The sequence below is a fragment of the Crocodylus porosus genome, unplaced genomic scaffold, assembly GCF_001723895.1.
Source record: "Crocodylus porosus isolate Cpor-Errol unplaced genomic scaffold, CroPor_comp1, whole genome shotgun sequence".
NCBI lineage: Eukaryota > Metazoa > Chordata > Crocodylia > Crocodylidae > Crocodylus > Crocodylus porosus.
In genome coordinates this window covers 26,016,992-26,034,245 of record NW_017728951.1, presented here as the reverse complement: position 1 = coordinate 26,034,245, position 17,254 = coordinate 26,016,992, and the positions used below count along the sequence as shown (strand labels likewise).

At 58.5% G+C, this 17,254-nt stretch overlaps 1 protein-coding gene across 2 annotated transcripts in view; it reads left to right on the top strand.

Moving 5' to 3' along the window:
* Nucleotides 1-17,254, top strand: part of CUNH10orf76 (chromosome unknown C10orf76 homolog) — an 81,045-nt gene that overhangs the window by 8,027 nt on the left and 55,764 nt on the right. For both annotated transcript variants that reach the window (XM_019555567.1, XM_019555568.1), the window contains exons 7-13: nucleotides 1,700-1,786; nucleotides 8,394-8,450; nucleotides 9,002-9,045; nucleotides 10,926-10,986; nucleotides 11,650-11,696; nucleotides 12,475-12,550; nucleotides 14,154-14,247. In XM_019555567.1, coding sequence (XP_019411112.1) covers nucleotides 1,700-1,786; nucleotides 8,394-8,450; nucleotides 9,002-9,045; nucleotides 10,926-10,986; nucleotides 11,650-11,696; nucleotides 12,475-12,550; nucleotides 14,154-14,247 — 466 coding nt within the window. The remainder of the gene's footprint in view (nucleotides 1-1,699; nucleotides 1,787-8,393; nucleotides 8,451-9,001; nucleotides 9,046-10,925; nucleotides 10,987-11,649; nucleotides 11,697-12,474; nucleotides 12,551-14,153; nucleotides 14,248-17,254) is intronic.

Below are 17,254 nucleotides of genomic sequence, written 5' to 3'. Positions count from 1 at the left end.
GGACGGGTCATGTTCGACCTGGAGGGACGTGGGCAGGGGGGTCCCCCAGGGCTCGGTCCTCGGGCCCGCACTGTTCAACATCTTCATCAGTGACTTGGATGAGGGGGTGGAAAGCACCTTGTTCAAGTTTGCAGATGACACTAAGATGTGGGGGGAAGCGGGCACGCTGGAGGAGAGGGACAGGCCACAATTAGACCTAGACAGGTTACAGGGGTGGGCGGACAAGAATAGGATGGGATTCAACACTGACAAATGCAAGGTGCTGCACCTGGGGAGGAACAATCGGCACCATACCTACAGGCTGGGGAACTCCCTTCTCATCAGGGCAGAGGCAGAAAAGGATCCTGGAGTCATCCTTAATGCCAAGATAAACATGGGCCGGCAGTGTGGGGGCGCAGTCAGGAAGGCCAACCGCACCTTGCCATGCATCCACAGATGCATCTCGAGCAGGTCCAGGGAGGTGATCCTACCCCTCTATGAGGCACTGATCAGGCCGCAGCTGGAGTACTGCGTCCAGTTCTGGGCGCTGCACTTCAGGAGGGATGTGGACAGCATGGAGAGGGTCCAGAGGAGGCCCCCACATGGTCAGGGGGCAGCAGGGCAGGCCCTACGAGGAGAGGCGATGGGACCTGAACCTGTTCAACCTCCACAAGATGAGGCTGAGGGGGTGGTCTGGTGGCCGCCTATAAACTTGCCACGGGGGACCAGCAGGCAAGGGGAGAGTCCCTGTTCCCCCGAGCACTACTGGGGGTAACAAGGAACAGCAGCCATAAGTTGACAGAGAGTAGGTTCAGGCTAGATATCAGGAGGCGCTACTTTATGGTCAGGGCGGCTAGGATCTGGAACCAACTTCCAAGCGAAGTGGTCCTGGCCCCTACCCTGGGGGTCTTCAAAAGGAGGCTGGATGAACACCTAGCCAAGGTCATTTGACCCCAGCATCCTTTCCTGCCCATGGCAGGGGGTCAGACTGGATAATCTGCTCAGGTCCCTTCCGACCTGACCAACTATGAAACTGAAACTATCTCTGGTGAGTGCTGACGTTCACAGTCACTGGCTGCGCTTTGTGCCGATGTCCTGGGCACGCTGTGCTCTGCTTCCACCTGCTTCAGCAGGAAGCCAGATTGCGTGGGGCTTTATCACGGCAGGTGCATGGGACAGACCAAGGGTCTGTCTCACCCAGAGACCCATCTCTAGCAGGGACAAAGAATGGATGCTTCAGACCAGTGGGGCCCAGGCCTGCCACGGATGGGCCCTGCACCCTCCCTGAGCACCATTCCCATCCCTTTCCTCCTTTCTGCTCCCTGCCCCATCTGTTGCTCTGCCCTGTGCTCCCTGCCCTGTGCTCCCTTCCCCATCTGCTGCTCTGCTTTCTGCTCCCTGCCCTGTCTGCTGGTGTGCTGCCTGTCCCCTCCCTGATCTGCTGCATCCACACCTAGAGGATGCCCATACCACTTGCTGCAGACTTGCCATAGGTCGGCCATCCCTGCTTTAGAGAGAGAATATAAAGAACTGGGCGTGTGCCGAGTGACCCTGCCCATTGCCCTTTAGCCGACATCCATGCCTGTTGCGTTGAACGGCCCCTGATGGACTGACCCTCCATCCATGTGTCTGGTCCCTTGTGGAACCCGGTTGTGCCGTGTCCTCCTCTGTGTCCTGTGGTCAAGACTTCCCCATGCTAATCTGGCAATTTACGTTTCAGATCCTGTCCACCCCCCTGAGCCGCAGGGAGCATGGTTACGATGCTGTAGTCCTGCTTGCCTTGTTGGTAAACTACAGGAAGTACGAGGTAGGTGTTCTCTGCATACTCACATCATTACGTGGGCATCTTCAGCCAGCTCGCGTGAAGGTGCAATGGCTGTCTTTGCTGTGGGCGCTGTTCAGGCAGCTTGAAGCTGCTTTGAAATCCTCCTTTTATCTGCAGTTTGGAGAAAAATCCTTTGGAACAGCATAACTGAACCCTATGCTGTCGTTAATGGGAGTTCTCTTGGGTTTTGAATCTGTGCTGCTCTGTCTTTGCAGAGAGCTACACTGGCAGCCCTGGTGGCATGTTTAGAAACGGGGACTGAAAGGTTGGGGAGAGGAAAAACACGGTGGTGGACGTTTGCAAAGCGTGGACTACATGTTGGATCCATAAGTGCTAACCCCATACAAAATGAACAACGTCTAGTCCAGCCTGTGTGTATGTAAATGCTCCTGCTAGGACCAACCCCATAGGGTCCTGGCTGGAGGGTCTTGCCCCTGCACTCAGGCTCAGCCCCACACTGCACTGGGCAGGAAAGGATTTCCCCTTTCTTCAGAGTGGGCCGCACGGGGGCGGGGGGGTTTGCCTTCCTCTGCAGCAGGGGCACGGCCTGGCCCGGGCTCTCTGTGGCGCCCATGACCGCCCCAACAGGAGCAGGACATTGACAGCCACATCGCCCTGTACCCCAGGGGTGCAGGTGATGCCTGAGGCTGTCGGGGGACAGTGTCATGCGGCTTCGAGGTCGGACACAAGGTTTGTCTGGGCTGGTTTGGGCGGGGCTGATCCTGCCTTGGGCAGGGCTGGGCTGGATGTGTCCCCTCAGCTCCCTGCCTGCCCCACAGCTCTTGGATGGTATGAAAAAATGCTAATAACCTATGCATGCTTGTACCCAAGTACAAAAACACTTTCTCAGTAGGAACGGTTTTGCTTGCAGTGCACTCTGTTGAAAGCAGGGTGAGTGGGTGGGTTAAGTGTGTGTGTGTGTGTGTGTGTGTGTGTAAGGTATATTCTGTCTAGGGAACTGGGTAAGGTATATTCTGTCTAGGGAACTGGGTTCATAGAGCTGTCATATCTCAGGCCCTGAGCGTAGGATTGGAAGCCAAAACAATGAGCCAAGGTAGTAAAGAGCCCTCTGAAGAAATGCTGACCCTGTGCCTAGGAGGAGCTAGGGAAACGTCCCATCTTGCAACCCCCTCAAAGAGCTAGACCGGCAGCTTTGCATTTCTCCAGTCATCCTTATCAAACAACTCGCTTCGTCTTTCCCACGGAGGAGGACCATGCTGCTCTCTGATCTGCTGCTGTGTCTGCAGATTGTTGCTTTCTTGATGTTGTGCAGAAGAGAGAAAATGAAAGCGGTGGGAAACCCTCCTGTCAGTTCCTCTATGCATGAAGCACTGTATTTTAACGGCCTGCCTTGGGTTTTTGGTTTCAGCCAATAGGAGTGGAAAGCACGTGGGCTGGAAATGAGGAGTTTCCTCTTTGCCAGAGCAGTTGGGGGCCATGGGGCAGGGTTAGTTTGTGAAGAGGGTATGTGGCACAGTGCCTGGGAGCTGGCAGTGATGACCCAGGAAGAGGTCTCGTCTGGTCCTTCCATCTCGTTAACTCACTCGCGTGGGAAGTTCTGCGCCAGCCGCGCACCCGATTGTGTTCCCGCCGGGGGTTGTGTAGATTGGGTATCTGTAGATTGGTGCTGGGGGTGGTGTGTGTATTACTCATATTGTTGTAGCATCCACACGCTGCTCACTGGAGGGTTCAAGGAGAGGCTGGACAGACCCTCATGAGGGATGCTCTAGGTGCAGCGATGTCTGTGCTCTACTGTGGGGTGTCCCAGGCTTCTGGGCTGTGCTGGTTGCCCCCCTGGCTCCCCTGTCTGCTCCACGTGTCAGGGGATTTAATCCTCCTACAGAGGCACTGTAGGTAGAAAGGAGTCTGCACCCATCCACCGTGTGTAGCTGTAGGATGCCACCTCCTTGTTTCTGAGGAAACGTTTCTCTCTCCCTTGCTGCTGAGCGAAAGGACCACATCGCGCTAGAAAATAATTGACAGCACCAGGGAAATAGTGACGCTACCGAGACGCACTAATGAGACTCAAAGGAGCATCGCATGCACAGAGCAGACTTAGCCAAGGGGAGAGAGGCCTTTTTCTCTTCTTGTCTCTTAGGCACTGCAGTGGGGCTGGTAGAGAGGGGTCACAAAAATATACCTGTCGTCCTCACCTGGCTTCGTTTTGGCAGAGGGCTATCCCTATCCCCCCCGGCCAGTTGCATGGGGGCTGAGGACTGGGGAAGTGGCAGTGGGGAGGGGCAGGTGGTATCCCCTTCCCTGCACTTGCTCCCAGTGGTGGGGCAGGGAGTGGGGAATTACTTTCCACCCTCTCGTTGCTGTCCCTGTGCCCCCGGCCAGCCATGCTGTCTCTCCTGCAGGGTCCATTTGGACTGCTGGGATGGCACATGTGAAGGTTGCAGGTCCCATGCACCTTGCAAGCAGCTTTGGAGCAGGGGAGTCTTGAAAACAAATGCTTTGGGGTGTACAGGGCCCATGGGTGGCTCTGTCTGGGGCTCTCTTGTCTCCCCCCAGCCGCCTCCTGCTCAGCTACATGGGGGCACAGCTTGGTGCCTTCTGCCACTGCAAGGATTCGGTTGTGCTGTCTCTGGGTCAGGGCATGGCCGAGCTGGAAGATGCTGCAGCTGTGATTGCAGGGGGATGCTCCCAGGAAGGATAGCTCTGGGATTCGCCCCCGCCCCGCAGCATGGCATTGTGGGGGCTGCCAGGGACCTCGTGCACCATCCAGGCCTGCTCCCTGCACAGACTCAGCCTGTGCTACTCTGAATCCAGCCTAGCCCTGCACCCATCCAGCCACGGCGTCCCTGGGCAGCTGGTTCCACCACCCCACTGCTCTTACAGCCGGAAAGATCATTGCAGAGATTTAATCTGCTCCAGTTCAATCCCATTGCCCTTAGCAGCGAGGCAGAGTGGTGTTCCCGTGCTGCTCTTCATGGCAGCTTTTCCAGGGGCTGGAAGCCTGCCCTGTCTGGAACCAGCAGCAGTGAGACTCTCTCCAGCCCCCAGTGGTTTGCAGACTGCCTGGGCCTGTGTCCCTGACTTTGCTCCTGGAGTCTGGGTGCTTTGGCCTCACCAAAAGCGCTGAGCTGTGAATAAGGGGAGGAGCTGGTGCTTTGTCCTACTTTCCAGCTGGCCAAAACATGGCACAGAGCATGCCAAGCTTCCCACGGCGCCAGCTTGCTCTCAGGAGCTAGGGACTTTGCTAGCAGGTGGGCCAGCTCCTTGCTCCCTATCCCCGAGCGGAGCAGCTGCGTGGCTGTGACAGTCCAGCTCTGTGCCCTGCCCAGCTGCTGCCTCTGCTCCCTCCTCAGCCCTTGGCCCTGAGTTCCCTGCTCCAAGGGCCTGGCTCCTCCGGATGGGAGAGGATGAGTCTCAAAGCTGCACGGTCCCCTGCAGGCATGTGTGGATGGGGGTGCCTAGGAGGCCCTGGGTGCCATCTACTGATGGATCACCTGGGGATGGTTCCTGCTGAGTTTGTTTCCCCCTTGTTTCCTTGGGCTAGAAGTATATGTTGCCAATGAAGCAGGTCAGCTGGCAGGGACATGGGTGACATGTCATGCTGTTCCTCAAGGTCAATGGATAGGACAATGGGCAACATGTTCCCTGCTTCCTGAGGTGTGCCCCTGGAGACTGCCAGGGCTGCATCTCTGCATGTGGGGACCCAGCTTTCCCCACTTCCAGAGACATGCCCAGGGAGCACTTCCCTGGGGTAGGAAGAGAGTACGGGCAGTGCTGGGCTGCCTGCACTCTCCCGCCCTAAAACAAACTGACATCCGCTGCAATAAAGTGGCACAAGTTATTGCTGACTTCCTTTGGAGCCTCGTGGAAGGGCTGGGCATGGCACAAAGGCGGCATCTCTTTCCACCCATAGCAATGAGCATCTGAGTCCTGCAGGTCTGTTCTGGTACATGAGGTCTGCGGACATGGCTCCCTCCCTCCGCTGTCTCCTAGAGGCATTCACAGCGCTGGTGCTGTAGTATAGGATCATAGTTCTCAACCGCCTGAGACTGCAGGCCTCCTCAGGAAGTGCCAGCTCTTGGCGCTCACTTGCCTCTTGACTGTGGAAAATCCTTGAGCGATTCTTCTGTTGCCAAGAGCTCAGCAAGACCATGGCAGGGAAGGAGGCTTCGCATGCTGTGGGTTCCTGCTCGAGGTCTCTGGGTTGACTTTGTGACTTGCATGGGGTTTGCATGCCTCACTGTGCCAGTAAGTGCATCACCCTTAAAAGGACCTCGCAGCCCCAGTTGAGAAGCACTGTTGTTGCATCTCTCGCCAGGGGAGGTGGGTGAGGGGCAGGTGTGTTTGCTGGGCTGCCCCAAGAGTGTTGGTCTCTGCTTCTGCCTGAGTGCTGGGGATTTGTTTGGGGGAGCTCATAAGAGGTGCTCCACGGTCCAGGCAAGTGCCTCTGTAGTTCCACCGCAGGCCCGTGCTGCCACCTGGGTCCTCTGCAGATCTGGCCCCTCCGGGGAGCTAGGTCACCTTTGTCTGCCTCCCTTCAGCAGGTGGGTGGAGGCAGAAGCTTGGGCTCAGCCCTGCTGTCACCTTACCAGAGACTCTTGGGATCATTAGAAACACTCATTGGCTAGTACTCAAGGCTGGGACCATTGGAGAGAAACAGATGCAATTAATTTAGGCTTTTGGGCCACTCGTGGCTGAGGTCCCTGGGAGAGGACTGAGACAAGGCAAGCTGGAGAGAGAGCCCTGGAGGACCTGGGGGAAATCAGGCACCCAGGTTGCTCTCTGGTAGCTGCCGCTTGTTGGAGATGCATATGTGTTGAATGCTCATGGGAAGGAGCAGTCCGAGGTGCTTGAACCCACCCACGGATGCAGAACAAGTGGGTTGGGGGCAGAGCCACACTGGACTGTGGGCAGCTCGGGGGGGCAGTCTCCTTGCTGCTGCTGCAGCCCCAGAGCAGAACTGAGGGCACCAAGAATGGCAACCCACGTATGAGAGCTGCCATGGACTGGGTCAGACCCCAGGTCCATCTTGCCCCCTCTCCTGGGTCACGCAGTGGCAGAGAGTGGAGGCTGGATGGCATGGTGGCCTGGAGCTGATCAGGGTTTCTCCCCATTCCTCTCACCCTCAGCCTCCAGCAGTGAAGGTCTGGGAAGTCTAGACCGAAGCTGGGTGCATGTGCGTGGATTGCGATGGACCCTTCTGCAAGAGCAGAAGCCCAGGGAAGGGTGGTGGGAAGGACTGGATGTAAGGAGGGGTGGCAGCAGAGGAGCAGTGAGACCATGGAGTCCCTGGCGTGTGGGAGGGAGATGGCAGAGGGTGCAGACCCCCCCGGTTTCCACTCCAAGTGGATGAGCAGGAGCTGGCTTTGCAGTAGGCAGCATAGGACAGAGAGGAGCAGCGGGCTTGAGCGGCACGGAGCCACGACTGCAGGTCTTTCCCCACTGCAGCGCTGGTGCTCAGGTAGCCTCGCTCTTGATGGATGCACTGCGTTGTCCGCAGGCAGCCAAAGGCCTCCATCCTCCAGCCCCAGGCCATGAGCTGGGGAACAGATGTGCCCCCGCTCCTCTTGCGCAGCCTAGGGGCAGGGGGCAGCCTGCGAGTTGACCTGGGCCTAGCTGCTCCCCTGGGCTCAAGTTGAGCTGAAGGAGCGCTGTGATCCTTGCCCAGCACGCGGGGGCCATGGGCTGGCGGTCGCTCCCTCACTGCCTGGCCTGGCTCAACATTGCTGTGAAACGGGGCAACTCGGTGATTGTGAAGCCAAGGGGGCAATGGCCTGGTCTTCAGGTGTTCACCTCCCTCAGCTGCACCCTCTGACCCTGCGCTCTTGTTTGCCCCCAGCCTCTGCTCCTCTCCACGCCAACATGCAGCCTTGGTAGAAGCTGTGTCTTAACGAGGGAAAACGCCTGCTAAAGTCTTGGCAGCCTCTGTCGAGGCATCCGTCCCCCAGGAGGGCAGGTGACTTGACCGTGTCTCCCCAGAGCTGTTGGCTTTCAGTGGCTAACCTGGTGGTGCTCAACCTTTTGGCCCCACAGGCTGCATGAAGGGTGTGGGGCTGGTCCACAGGCTGGATTCAACCCCAGGACCCGGCCCCAGGGCATCATGCCACCTTTATCCAGGCTTGGGGGCACAGATTGGGCTCCAGGAGCCCCTTGCTCCATCCGCCTGGTCCTCTACGCTGGGAATGGGCCCCATGCCGCCCGGCTTGCCCCATCCAGCATGCAGTGCCACAGCCGTGGGGGGCTCCCCATGGACTGGATGACAAGGTGCTGGGCACCAGACCTGGCCTGCAGGCAGGGGGTTGAGCATCCCTGGCCTGACCTATAAGGAGTGGAGGTGCAGCCTGGACTGTTAGATGGATGGGACCTCGGTACTGCCATGCCTTCCTGGTCCTTTACCCAAGTACTTTTTGGCAGTGGTTGCAAGATGGCCAAAGCCTTGGACCGCTGGCCATCGTCCTGTTCAGCCCCCACATTGCTTCTGGGGCCTGCTGCGTGGTGGCACGCATGTCTGATGATCAGTCTGATGACATGCTATTTACCAGGCACTCACGATTGGGAAACCGATATCACGCCAAGCATGCAGCTGAGCCAGACGCCAAGCCTAACGCTGTCTCCTTCCCTCTCTCCACAGTCAGTGAACCCGTACATAGTGAAGCTCTCCATCGTGGATGATGAGGCCACGCTCAACGTGAGTATCCCTCGTGACGCGCTGGGGTTTCTCCACCTTGACCCTGGCTGCCTTTTTACATCAGTGACCAGCTCACGTTGCAGCAAGGGAGGTTTAGGTTAGACATTAGGAAAAAACTTTCTCACCAGGAGGGTAGTAAAGCACTGGAACAGGTTACCCAGAAAGGTGGTGGCATCTTCATCCCTGGAGGTGTTTAAGCCCCGGCTAGACAGCCCTGCCTGGGATAATGTAGCTGGGGCTGGTCCTGCTTGGAGCAGGTGGTTGGACTAGATCCGATGTCCTGAAGTCCCTTCACACCCTCATTTTCTATGACTCGAGAGCATCAGAGAGCTGGCGAGTGGGCCCTGCTCGGGTTTAATGCCCTGAACATAAAAGCATTCGCCTGAGGCTCGTTAGTCTCTGGCTCTGATGCAGGCCAGGGGTCGGGGCTCCCAGCCCTGCTTGGAGGCGAGTGGGGGAGTGGGCGGGCGGGTGGCCCGGGGGAGCAGATCCCCCCTCCCACCATCGCGGTGCAGCTTCCCACGGAGTGAAGCCGGTTTCTGTTCTTGCAGGGGATGGGACTCGTGATTGCCCAGGCGCTGTCAGAGTACAACCAGTGAGTGCAATTGCTGGCCCCCACATCTCTCCCTCCTTCCTCTGCGTGGTAGCCACAGCTGCCTCCTGCCCTGGCTGCTACCATGTGACCCCTGCTGTTACCACCACCCCTGGTCCCACGGCCTGAGTCTGGGGCACTGTCCCCCTGATCCCACATGAGACAAATGCCCGTTTTGCTGCATGCAGCTCTGATGGGAAACCCGTGCCACTGAAAGGAGCAAACCCCTTGGAAAAGGCACTGAAGAGAGGACATGAGAGCACTGGAGGGTTTTGCCTTCCTCTGCACTGGGGGAACGGCCTGGCCTGGGCTCTCTGCAGCGTCTGTGACCCCCCAGCAGCAGCAGGATGTTGATGCCTGCGGCCCCCCTGTATCCCGGGGGTGGGGGTGATGCCTGGGGCTGTGTCGGGGTGACTGTGTTGTGTGGCTTCGAGCTCAGACCTGGGTTTTGGATGGGGCTGATCCTGCCTTGGACAGGGCTTGGACCGGATGTGACCCCACAGCTCTCTGCCAGCCCCATGGCTCTGGGAGTCTCCAGGCTGGGTCAGACCAGGGCCCAGTCAGCCCTGCAGCACCCCAGGCTGCGGTGGGCATCTACTGCCTCAGCATGAAGGGCAGTCAGCCCGGCAGGAGGGTTAACCCTGCCCCGGGGTGCTCTCCTCCCCACCTCCGTTAGCTGGGCACTTCCATGGGGGTTTAACTGCCTGTTGGCCTGGACGGCCCTCAGCGGCATCAGCATCACCTCCTTCCCTCCCAGTCTGCGTTGGGTCTGCCCTGGACCTAGGTCAGTGCTGGCCCTGTTCTGTCTCCTCTCGGAGGGAGCTGCCCCCAGACTCAGCCCAGAGGGGAACGAGGAGCTTTTTCTGTGCTTGGTCAAATCTTGGGATTGTTTTCATGCCATCATCCCTGGGGGTTGCAGACACCTCAGAGAAAGCCTAGAGCTTTCCTGCCAAACTGCAGCCTCCTTTACAGGACTCCCAGAGCTGCGGGGTCGCATCCAGTCACAGCCCGGCCTGAGGCAGGATCAGCTCTGTCCAAACCAGCCCAGACAAACCCATGTCCGGCTTCAGAGCCACATGACAGTCGTCCCTGACACGGCCCCAGGCATCGCCCCTGCCCCCGGGAAAGCAGGAGGGTCGCAGCTGCCAATGCCCTGCTACTGCCAGGGGGGTCACGGGCGCTGCAGAGATCCCGGACCAGGCCATGCCCCTGCTGCAGAGGAAAGGGAAACCTCCCAGTGCAACCAGTCTGAGCAGGGGGGAAATCCCTTCCTGCCCAGTGCAGCGTGGGGGTGAGCCTGAGCGGAGATTTTTGCACAACCCTCTTTCCACTGGTGGGTTGCCCTGGGCTGCGGTGTCATTCGGTCGTAAGCTGTCACAGCTGTCAGGCATGGTGACGTTCTCTGTTCTGTGAGGCATTTCACACATCCCGGGGCGACGTGAGACAGGAGATCAGCTTTGAAACCCAAGCAAGTGCCTGAGTCTTTTTTTTTTTTCTTTCCTGTAACCTGTTAAGATTTTTAGCAGGGTTTTGAGTCATAGACTTAACATCTGTCTGAGACTTAAGGTAGCATTTCCGTAAGATTTCCGTACGCCCAGGCTGGAGGAGTCGTGTCCAGCACAGCAAACTTCACTGCAGATAACTTGCTACTTGGACTCTCGTCTCCCAGGGGCCTGAAACTGGCCCGTAGCCCCTCTGCTCTGTGCTGCAGGCAGGGGTTTAGGATCCTCATATCTGCACAAGCTCATGAAAATGAAGCAGGAAGGCGGCTGTGCTCTCCCAACCTGGTCCCGGCGGCCCCAGCCCTGGCAGGGTGTGGGGTATGATGGTCCCTGTCCTGTGTGTCATGCCAAACCCTCATGCCCTCTCTGCTGTTTATGCAGGCAGTACAGGGACAAGGAGGAAGAGCACCAGACCGGCTTCTTCTCAGCCTTGACCAACATGGTAAGTGCAGCGGGAGTGTTGTTTTTAGGACGTCGTTCGGGACGGGCTGGGCGAGGCTTGGCTTGGGCTCGGGGCTGGCTCTGGAGGAGATGGGAGACCCTGGTGTTAGCTCTATGCGGCCTCTCTGGGTTGCCCTCACGAAAGCCGGAGGATCTCTTGTTTCATGCTGCTGTCTCCAGCTTGCTCCATTTCCAGAGCAGCAGGCGCCTGTTCCTTTTCCAAGCAGCCCAGGCCACTGTGGAGACCAGCTCCAAGCTAGTGTGATCAGCAACGCGTGGCTGGAAACGCTCAGGGTTAGGACCATGGCCTGGGCTTTGCTGCTGCTATGAGATGGCTTCTGGGGAAAGACGGTGGTTGCGTCTTCCCAAGGCAGCTCCTAGGGACTCGTGGGGGAAGCTGTGAGCTGCCTCTGTCCTTCGCATTGGCAGTGACTCGGGCACCTCCTGATGGAAGTGGTTGCATTTGGAGGTCAATCATTAATGATGGCACAGAGGAAAAAGTGCCATCGGTGGGAAGCATTGTCCAGGCAGGCTGGTTCTTCACCTGCGTCTCCCCTCCACCCAGGCTGTCAGCCGCAGTCCTTGCCAGCCCGACTGTCCTGAGCTGAGCCCTGTGTGGTGCTGGCATCCTCCTAAAGCCGTGCAATGCTCTTTCCTTCCATAGGTCGGCAGCATGTTCATAGCAGACGCCGATGAGAAAATCTCTGTCCAGTAAGTGCACGGCATGAGGCAAGCAGCAGCATTTCTGTTGGGGCAGGCCTCACCTGCTTGATTTGCAGGGCTGCTTCGCGGCAAGATGGCATATCCCAGAGGTGGCGGCACTGTACCTGGCCACAGGATCGACCACGTGGCTGCGAAGCCAGGGTTAGATTGGTGCTGAGGGAGCAGCAGGGACAGTCAGTCATTTGCTCTGCAGCCATCCTGCCACACCATGCGGGTGCCAAGGGCATTAGAGGATTGTTGGTGGCTGGGGGGGAATCCCCATCCATCAAGCTTCCTCCATGGGCCCATGGCTCAGGATGGTGGTTTCGTGGCAGGGGCTTGGATCTGGCATTTCCAGGTCTCACTCATGCCCCTGGACACCTGGACCCAGTGTAGCGGTGATGTGGGCAAGACTTGGAGCCCACTGCATGTAGACATGGAGCATCTCAACCTGGGGAGATGACGGCGGAGGGAGCAGCAGGTGCTTTGGCCTCGCACTAAGCGCTCCGGGGATCATGGGGGCAGGAGAGCAGGTGTCCCCAGCCCAATACAGATGGGCACACAGCAGCAGGAGGCTGCTCTGTGCTTCCAGGCTCCTGGGCTGTGCTGGAGACTGAGGAAGACAGGGTCCCTCGTGGGACGGGTCTGGCGGTGGGACATCTACACTCATGAGTACTGCTGTTTTGTGGTGCCCCAGGCCCTGGCCTGGTCCTCTCCAACCCTGGAGCCCAGTGTCTGCTGGGTGATCGGGTTGGGAGGCTGTTGTCACTGTGTCCCTTCCCCGCAGGACGAATGAGGCGATCCTGCTGGCCCTCTACGAAGCCGTGCACCTGAACCGGAACTTCATCACCGTGCTGGCACAGGTGGGCTCCTGTGCTGGTTTGCCGCGGCTGTCTGATTGTTGCGGCCCTCTCCTCGCTCCTGCACCCTTGGTGCCTAGTTAGTGGCGCCGGCTCAGAGGCAGGCGGGGCCCGGACCCGTGGGGATGTGGGAGGTGAAATCTCCCCTGCCGGAGCGAGAAGCAGTGGTTTGGGGGGTGTTGTCTAGGCAAGAGCCTTGTCAGACTGACCCGGAGGGGCTGGGTGCGAGCAGCTCTGCCTTGAGGCTGCTGGAGAGTGCCCTGCAAAGCCCTCTCCTCCCTGCACATGGCTAGTGTCTGACCCCTGCGAGGGGGGCCCAGTCTCCAGGTAGCAGCAGAGTCAGTGCCCTGTTGTGCACGGCTTCTTGGAGCAAGTTGGTGAGGGCCTCCATCCTGGTGACGGGGATTTGGTTGACCTGGGGCCGGAAGCCTCCTGAGCTGGGGCTCTGCACCCGTTGGAGCATGCCAGCCGCAAAGACCCCCTCGGGGCTCCTCTCCTAGCAAAGACGGGTTGGCACCTGCCCTGCAGCAGCCGCGCGGGTGGAATGACGTTCTCTCCTGGCCCTGGCATTGCCTGGATCTCGAGGCCCTGGGGGTGGAGATGGGGAGATGTGGAAGGTGCTTGTTGATAGCCCTGGGGGCACCCGATGAAGGGCTCGTGGCCTGCGTCTGTTCCCTCCGTGCTGCTAGGTGGCACTCTTATCTCGGCTGACAGCTGCAATACAGTTTGGGGGGAAAAAAGGCACTTCAGTGAATGCCACGCTGTTCTGTCCAGCAGCTGCAAACACGTTTCTGCATAAGATTTAGGGGGAGAATGCATTTTAAAGCTCTTTCATGCACTCATTTAAACACTGACTTATAGCTGAGCCCCATAAAACACACGGATTATGGGATATTACAGCAGGTGTGAAGCCACCTGCCTGCAGCCCCACAGACTTGTATTCTCACCAGCCCATCTCCATTGCTTCCCCGGTCTCCAGACTGTCACTGTGTGCGTGTTTATAGGGGGACAACAAAGTGTTGTGAGCATCAGCTGGGCGAAAGATGTTGGAGGGAACTGATTCATTCCATCAGAGCCAGGCTGCAAATAAGATCGCTGGCTGCTCGAAACCCTCACCTCTTCTGATGGATGCGGGAAATAAATGGGAGCCGGGGAGAATAAGGTTACAGCAGTCGTTAGGCACGGAGCTGTTAGCAGAGATGAGCTGGGGAGGAGAGCCAAGGGAAGAAAGCCGGGAGGATCAATACTAATAACGTTATTTATGTGGAGCCGTTCTCTCCCAGAGCACTCGGGACATCATAAATCGCTGGCGTGTCTAAAGAGGAGGATGCTAGAAAGTGAGGAGCTCCTTTTAAAGCTGAGCCAGGGTTGGAAATGTGCAGCCAAGGGGTCATGCTGTGAGAGAGCCTTTGGGGAGAACAGGGGCTGTGCATGTCTGTGGAGAAGAAGGAATGGCAGGGTTTGGGGGCGATTCCCCACTGTGTAGCCCCTCCTGTGTTTGGCTGGGGGGGCAGGATGGGCCTGTGCTGCTGGCAGGGAACTGGTGCTCCATGCAGAGGCCCCGCATAGCTGTGAGCTGTGCTGACCCCCATGTGTCTCCCTGCAGAGCCATCCTGAGATAGGCCTGATGACGACGCCGGCCAGCCCGGTTCCAACGACTCCCGTCACCCCGCTCGGCACCACGCCACCCTCATCAGACGGTGAGAGACTCCCTCCTTCTTGGTGCAGACCTTGCCACGGTGCTGCGAGGGAAATGGCAAGGCTGCCTCTCGAGGCGGCAGCTTACTCGCTCCGTCTGGAGAAGCTAGAGCCTGTCGTCTCCTCCTGGAGACCTGGCCTGGGGAGCAGGGGCTCGGGGCTCACTTCTGGGGGGCTTTCTCCTCCCACTGACCTCTAGGAGCCCTCTGCTCTGGGTGCTGTAGCCAGGGGATCCCTCTCCCAGTGCCCCAGGCAAACGGGCCTGTCCTGCTAAAACCTTTTGCCAGCCTGTTCCCATGCTGCCTGGACTCACCCCCTGCTCAGCGTGCCCCAGGGTCCAAATCCCAGCTGGGAAGCAGGAGCTATTGCCACCGGCCTTGCTCAGACAGGCTTCACAAATGGCTGCTTAACCCGAGTCCTGGGGGCTCTAGAGAAGGAACCTTTGTGCTGGCATAAATGCACCAGAGCTGTGTAAACTACAGCTCTGCTGGGCTCGGGGAGTGTCGGCTTAACCCAGTTTAAGAGGCAGAATTGAGCGGTGTTTTTCACCGACTTCTTCGGCAATGCTCTGGGCATCTGAAGGCAGCACCGCGCAGCTTGAGCAGAGCCCCGTCCGGGCGGGTTCTGGGGCGTCAGGTGCACGCTCTGCAATTCGGGTCACCGATAGCCTCGTTCGCCAAAGACTTCTCCTCGCGGCTGCATTCTGCCTGGTTGCCATGGATATCAAAAGCTTTCTGTTCAAGAGAGGGGGAAAAGAAAAAGATCTGGAGCCTCCCCGCGTGCGTGTGCCGGGAGATGCAGAGGGACAGGAGTTGCAGAGACTTCCTTTCAAATGGCTCGCTGAAAATGCCTCTGCCCACGCGCTTTATTATCCAGCTGACAGGGCTGTGCTTACCTACCACGCGCTCGCTTTAATTGATCAGGAAGGAATCAGAGCGCGTGACGGCGAGGCAGCTGGGCCCTGTCCTGCTGGGAAAGCTATTAGGCTTAACAGAAGGGGGATTGAGCTTCACTAGCAGCACTCCCGTCGCCTTGTCCCTGCCCCAGCCCCTCGGTGTGGCTGAGAGCTGGGGCTTGGTTTAGCAGAGGGCTGTTAGGTTTAAGGCTTTATCCATTGCTTTGTAGGACCTAGCAGCTCAGCTCTAAAAGGTGTATGGGGCTTGGAGTTAGCCCAGGCCAGCTCAGCCTCTGGGGGAGAGTCTCTGATTGACTGATTCTCCTCCATGCACTTAAATGCAGCCAAGCTGTTTCCAAATGACAGCAGCAGGCGGCAGAAATCTCTGGCCTGGCTCCCTGGTGCTCCCCTGGGCTGTGATCTGGTACGGGAACACCCGCACAGGAGAAAACGGAGGGGTTTGCGAGCTGGAGCTGTGATGTGAACCTGGTTTCACGGATCTGCTTCATCCGGCGTCGGCTGCAAGCGGTGGACCCCTGCTATGCAAATCCAGGGCACCTGTCACCGTAGCATCTACATGTTGATTCACTAAGTGCCGTTACACGTTCATTTGCTGCGTTCCTCCCGTCAGCCCCAGAAGGGCCTGGCGGGGCTGCAAGGACTGTCGCGGCCTTCAGCCGTAGCTGTGGGTGTCTCATGCTTGTATGATGAGTGCTGGTGTGGCCGGTGTCTGGTGACGTCCGTGAGGTGCCTGGTGCCCTGGAGCCCTTGCCGCGAGGGAAGGAGGGCTGCAGACACCAGCAGACATGTGGCCTCACATCACGCCCTGCTCCAGCTTGTGCCCGGTAGCCTGGGGCCTCGGCCCTATCGCACCGAAGGCTCGTGGAGTCCTCGGAAGTTCAAGCCGAAGGGACTTCATGAGGTCACATCCAGTCCAGCTTCTGCCCCAGACAGGATCGTCCCTGACCAAGCCAAGCATCTGTCCAGCCTGCTCTGGAAAACTTCCAGGGGGGAGGGAATCCCACCACTTGCCCAGGCAGCCTGCTTCAGCGCTGGACCTCCTGCAGCGCCAGGGAGTTCCTCCTCTTCTCCTGCCTCAGTTTCCCCTGCTGCAGCTCGAGGCTGTTGCTCCTGCAGCCACAGAAAAAAGCCCGTCTCCATCTTCTCTGTCATCATCAGTCTCCCTGCAGGAACTTGAAGCCTGTGATCAAACCCCACTCAATCTTCTCTCCTCCAGACTTGGTCACCCCAGCTCTTCTACCCTAGGCCCCTGGTCATTGTGGTCACTCTGTACTGGACTTTCCAACCTGTCCAAGGCCTCCTAGAAGTGCAGGGCACAGAGCTGAGCGCACGACTCCAGGGGAGGCCTCCCCAGTGCTGAAGAGTGGAGATCCCTGCCCCACATCTGCACCGACGCTCCTGTCCATACAGCCCAGGAGGCTGCTGGTGGCTTTTGAAATCAGAGCAGAAGGGGTGGTGTTAGAGGAGTGTGTGGAGCTCCCCAGCTCCTCCCCTCAGGCCCCTTTGCTTGGCATTGCCAGGTTTGTTCCCCTTCTTTCCCAGTGCTAGCAAACGTGCACGCTCCATGAAGCGCGGTCACAGGGGAGAGGGCTGTTGGAAGAATGTTTCATCGGGCAGCCGGTGCGGATCATGGAGCTGGATGCTGAGAGCTGGGGACAAAGGGCAGGAAGGGGCCACATGGGTCAGGGCGTCCCACAGACAGCCACACTGCAGAAACCAGGGCTTCCCAAGGCCCGGAGAGCCACTGAACACCTGGGACGTCAGGCCGGGGGCCGAGGGATCATGGCGTTGCCGCAGCAAGCAGGATCGTGGGGCTGCTGCTGAGGTCTGCCGGCCCGTTCCTCCTCCAGTGGCCAAGGGCAGCTGGTGCTGGGTGAGGGTGGCTGCATCCAGACCCTTTGCAGTGCTGGCAGCCTGCGGACTGCGTGTCGGGAGCCCCTGAGATGATCCCTGCCGTCACTCGTATGATCAGGGGTCAGCAGGGCAGGCCTTATGAGGAGAGGCTACGGGACCTGAACCTGTTTAGCCTCCACAAGAGAAGGTTAAGGGGGGACCTTGTGGCCTGCTACAAACTGGTCAGGGGTGATCAGCAG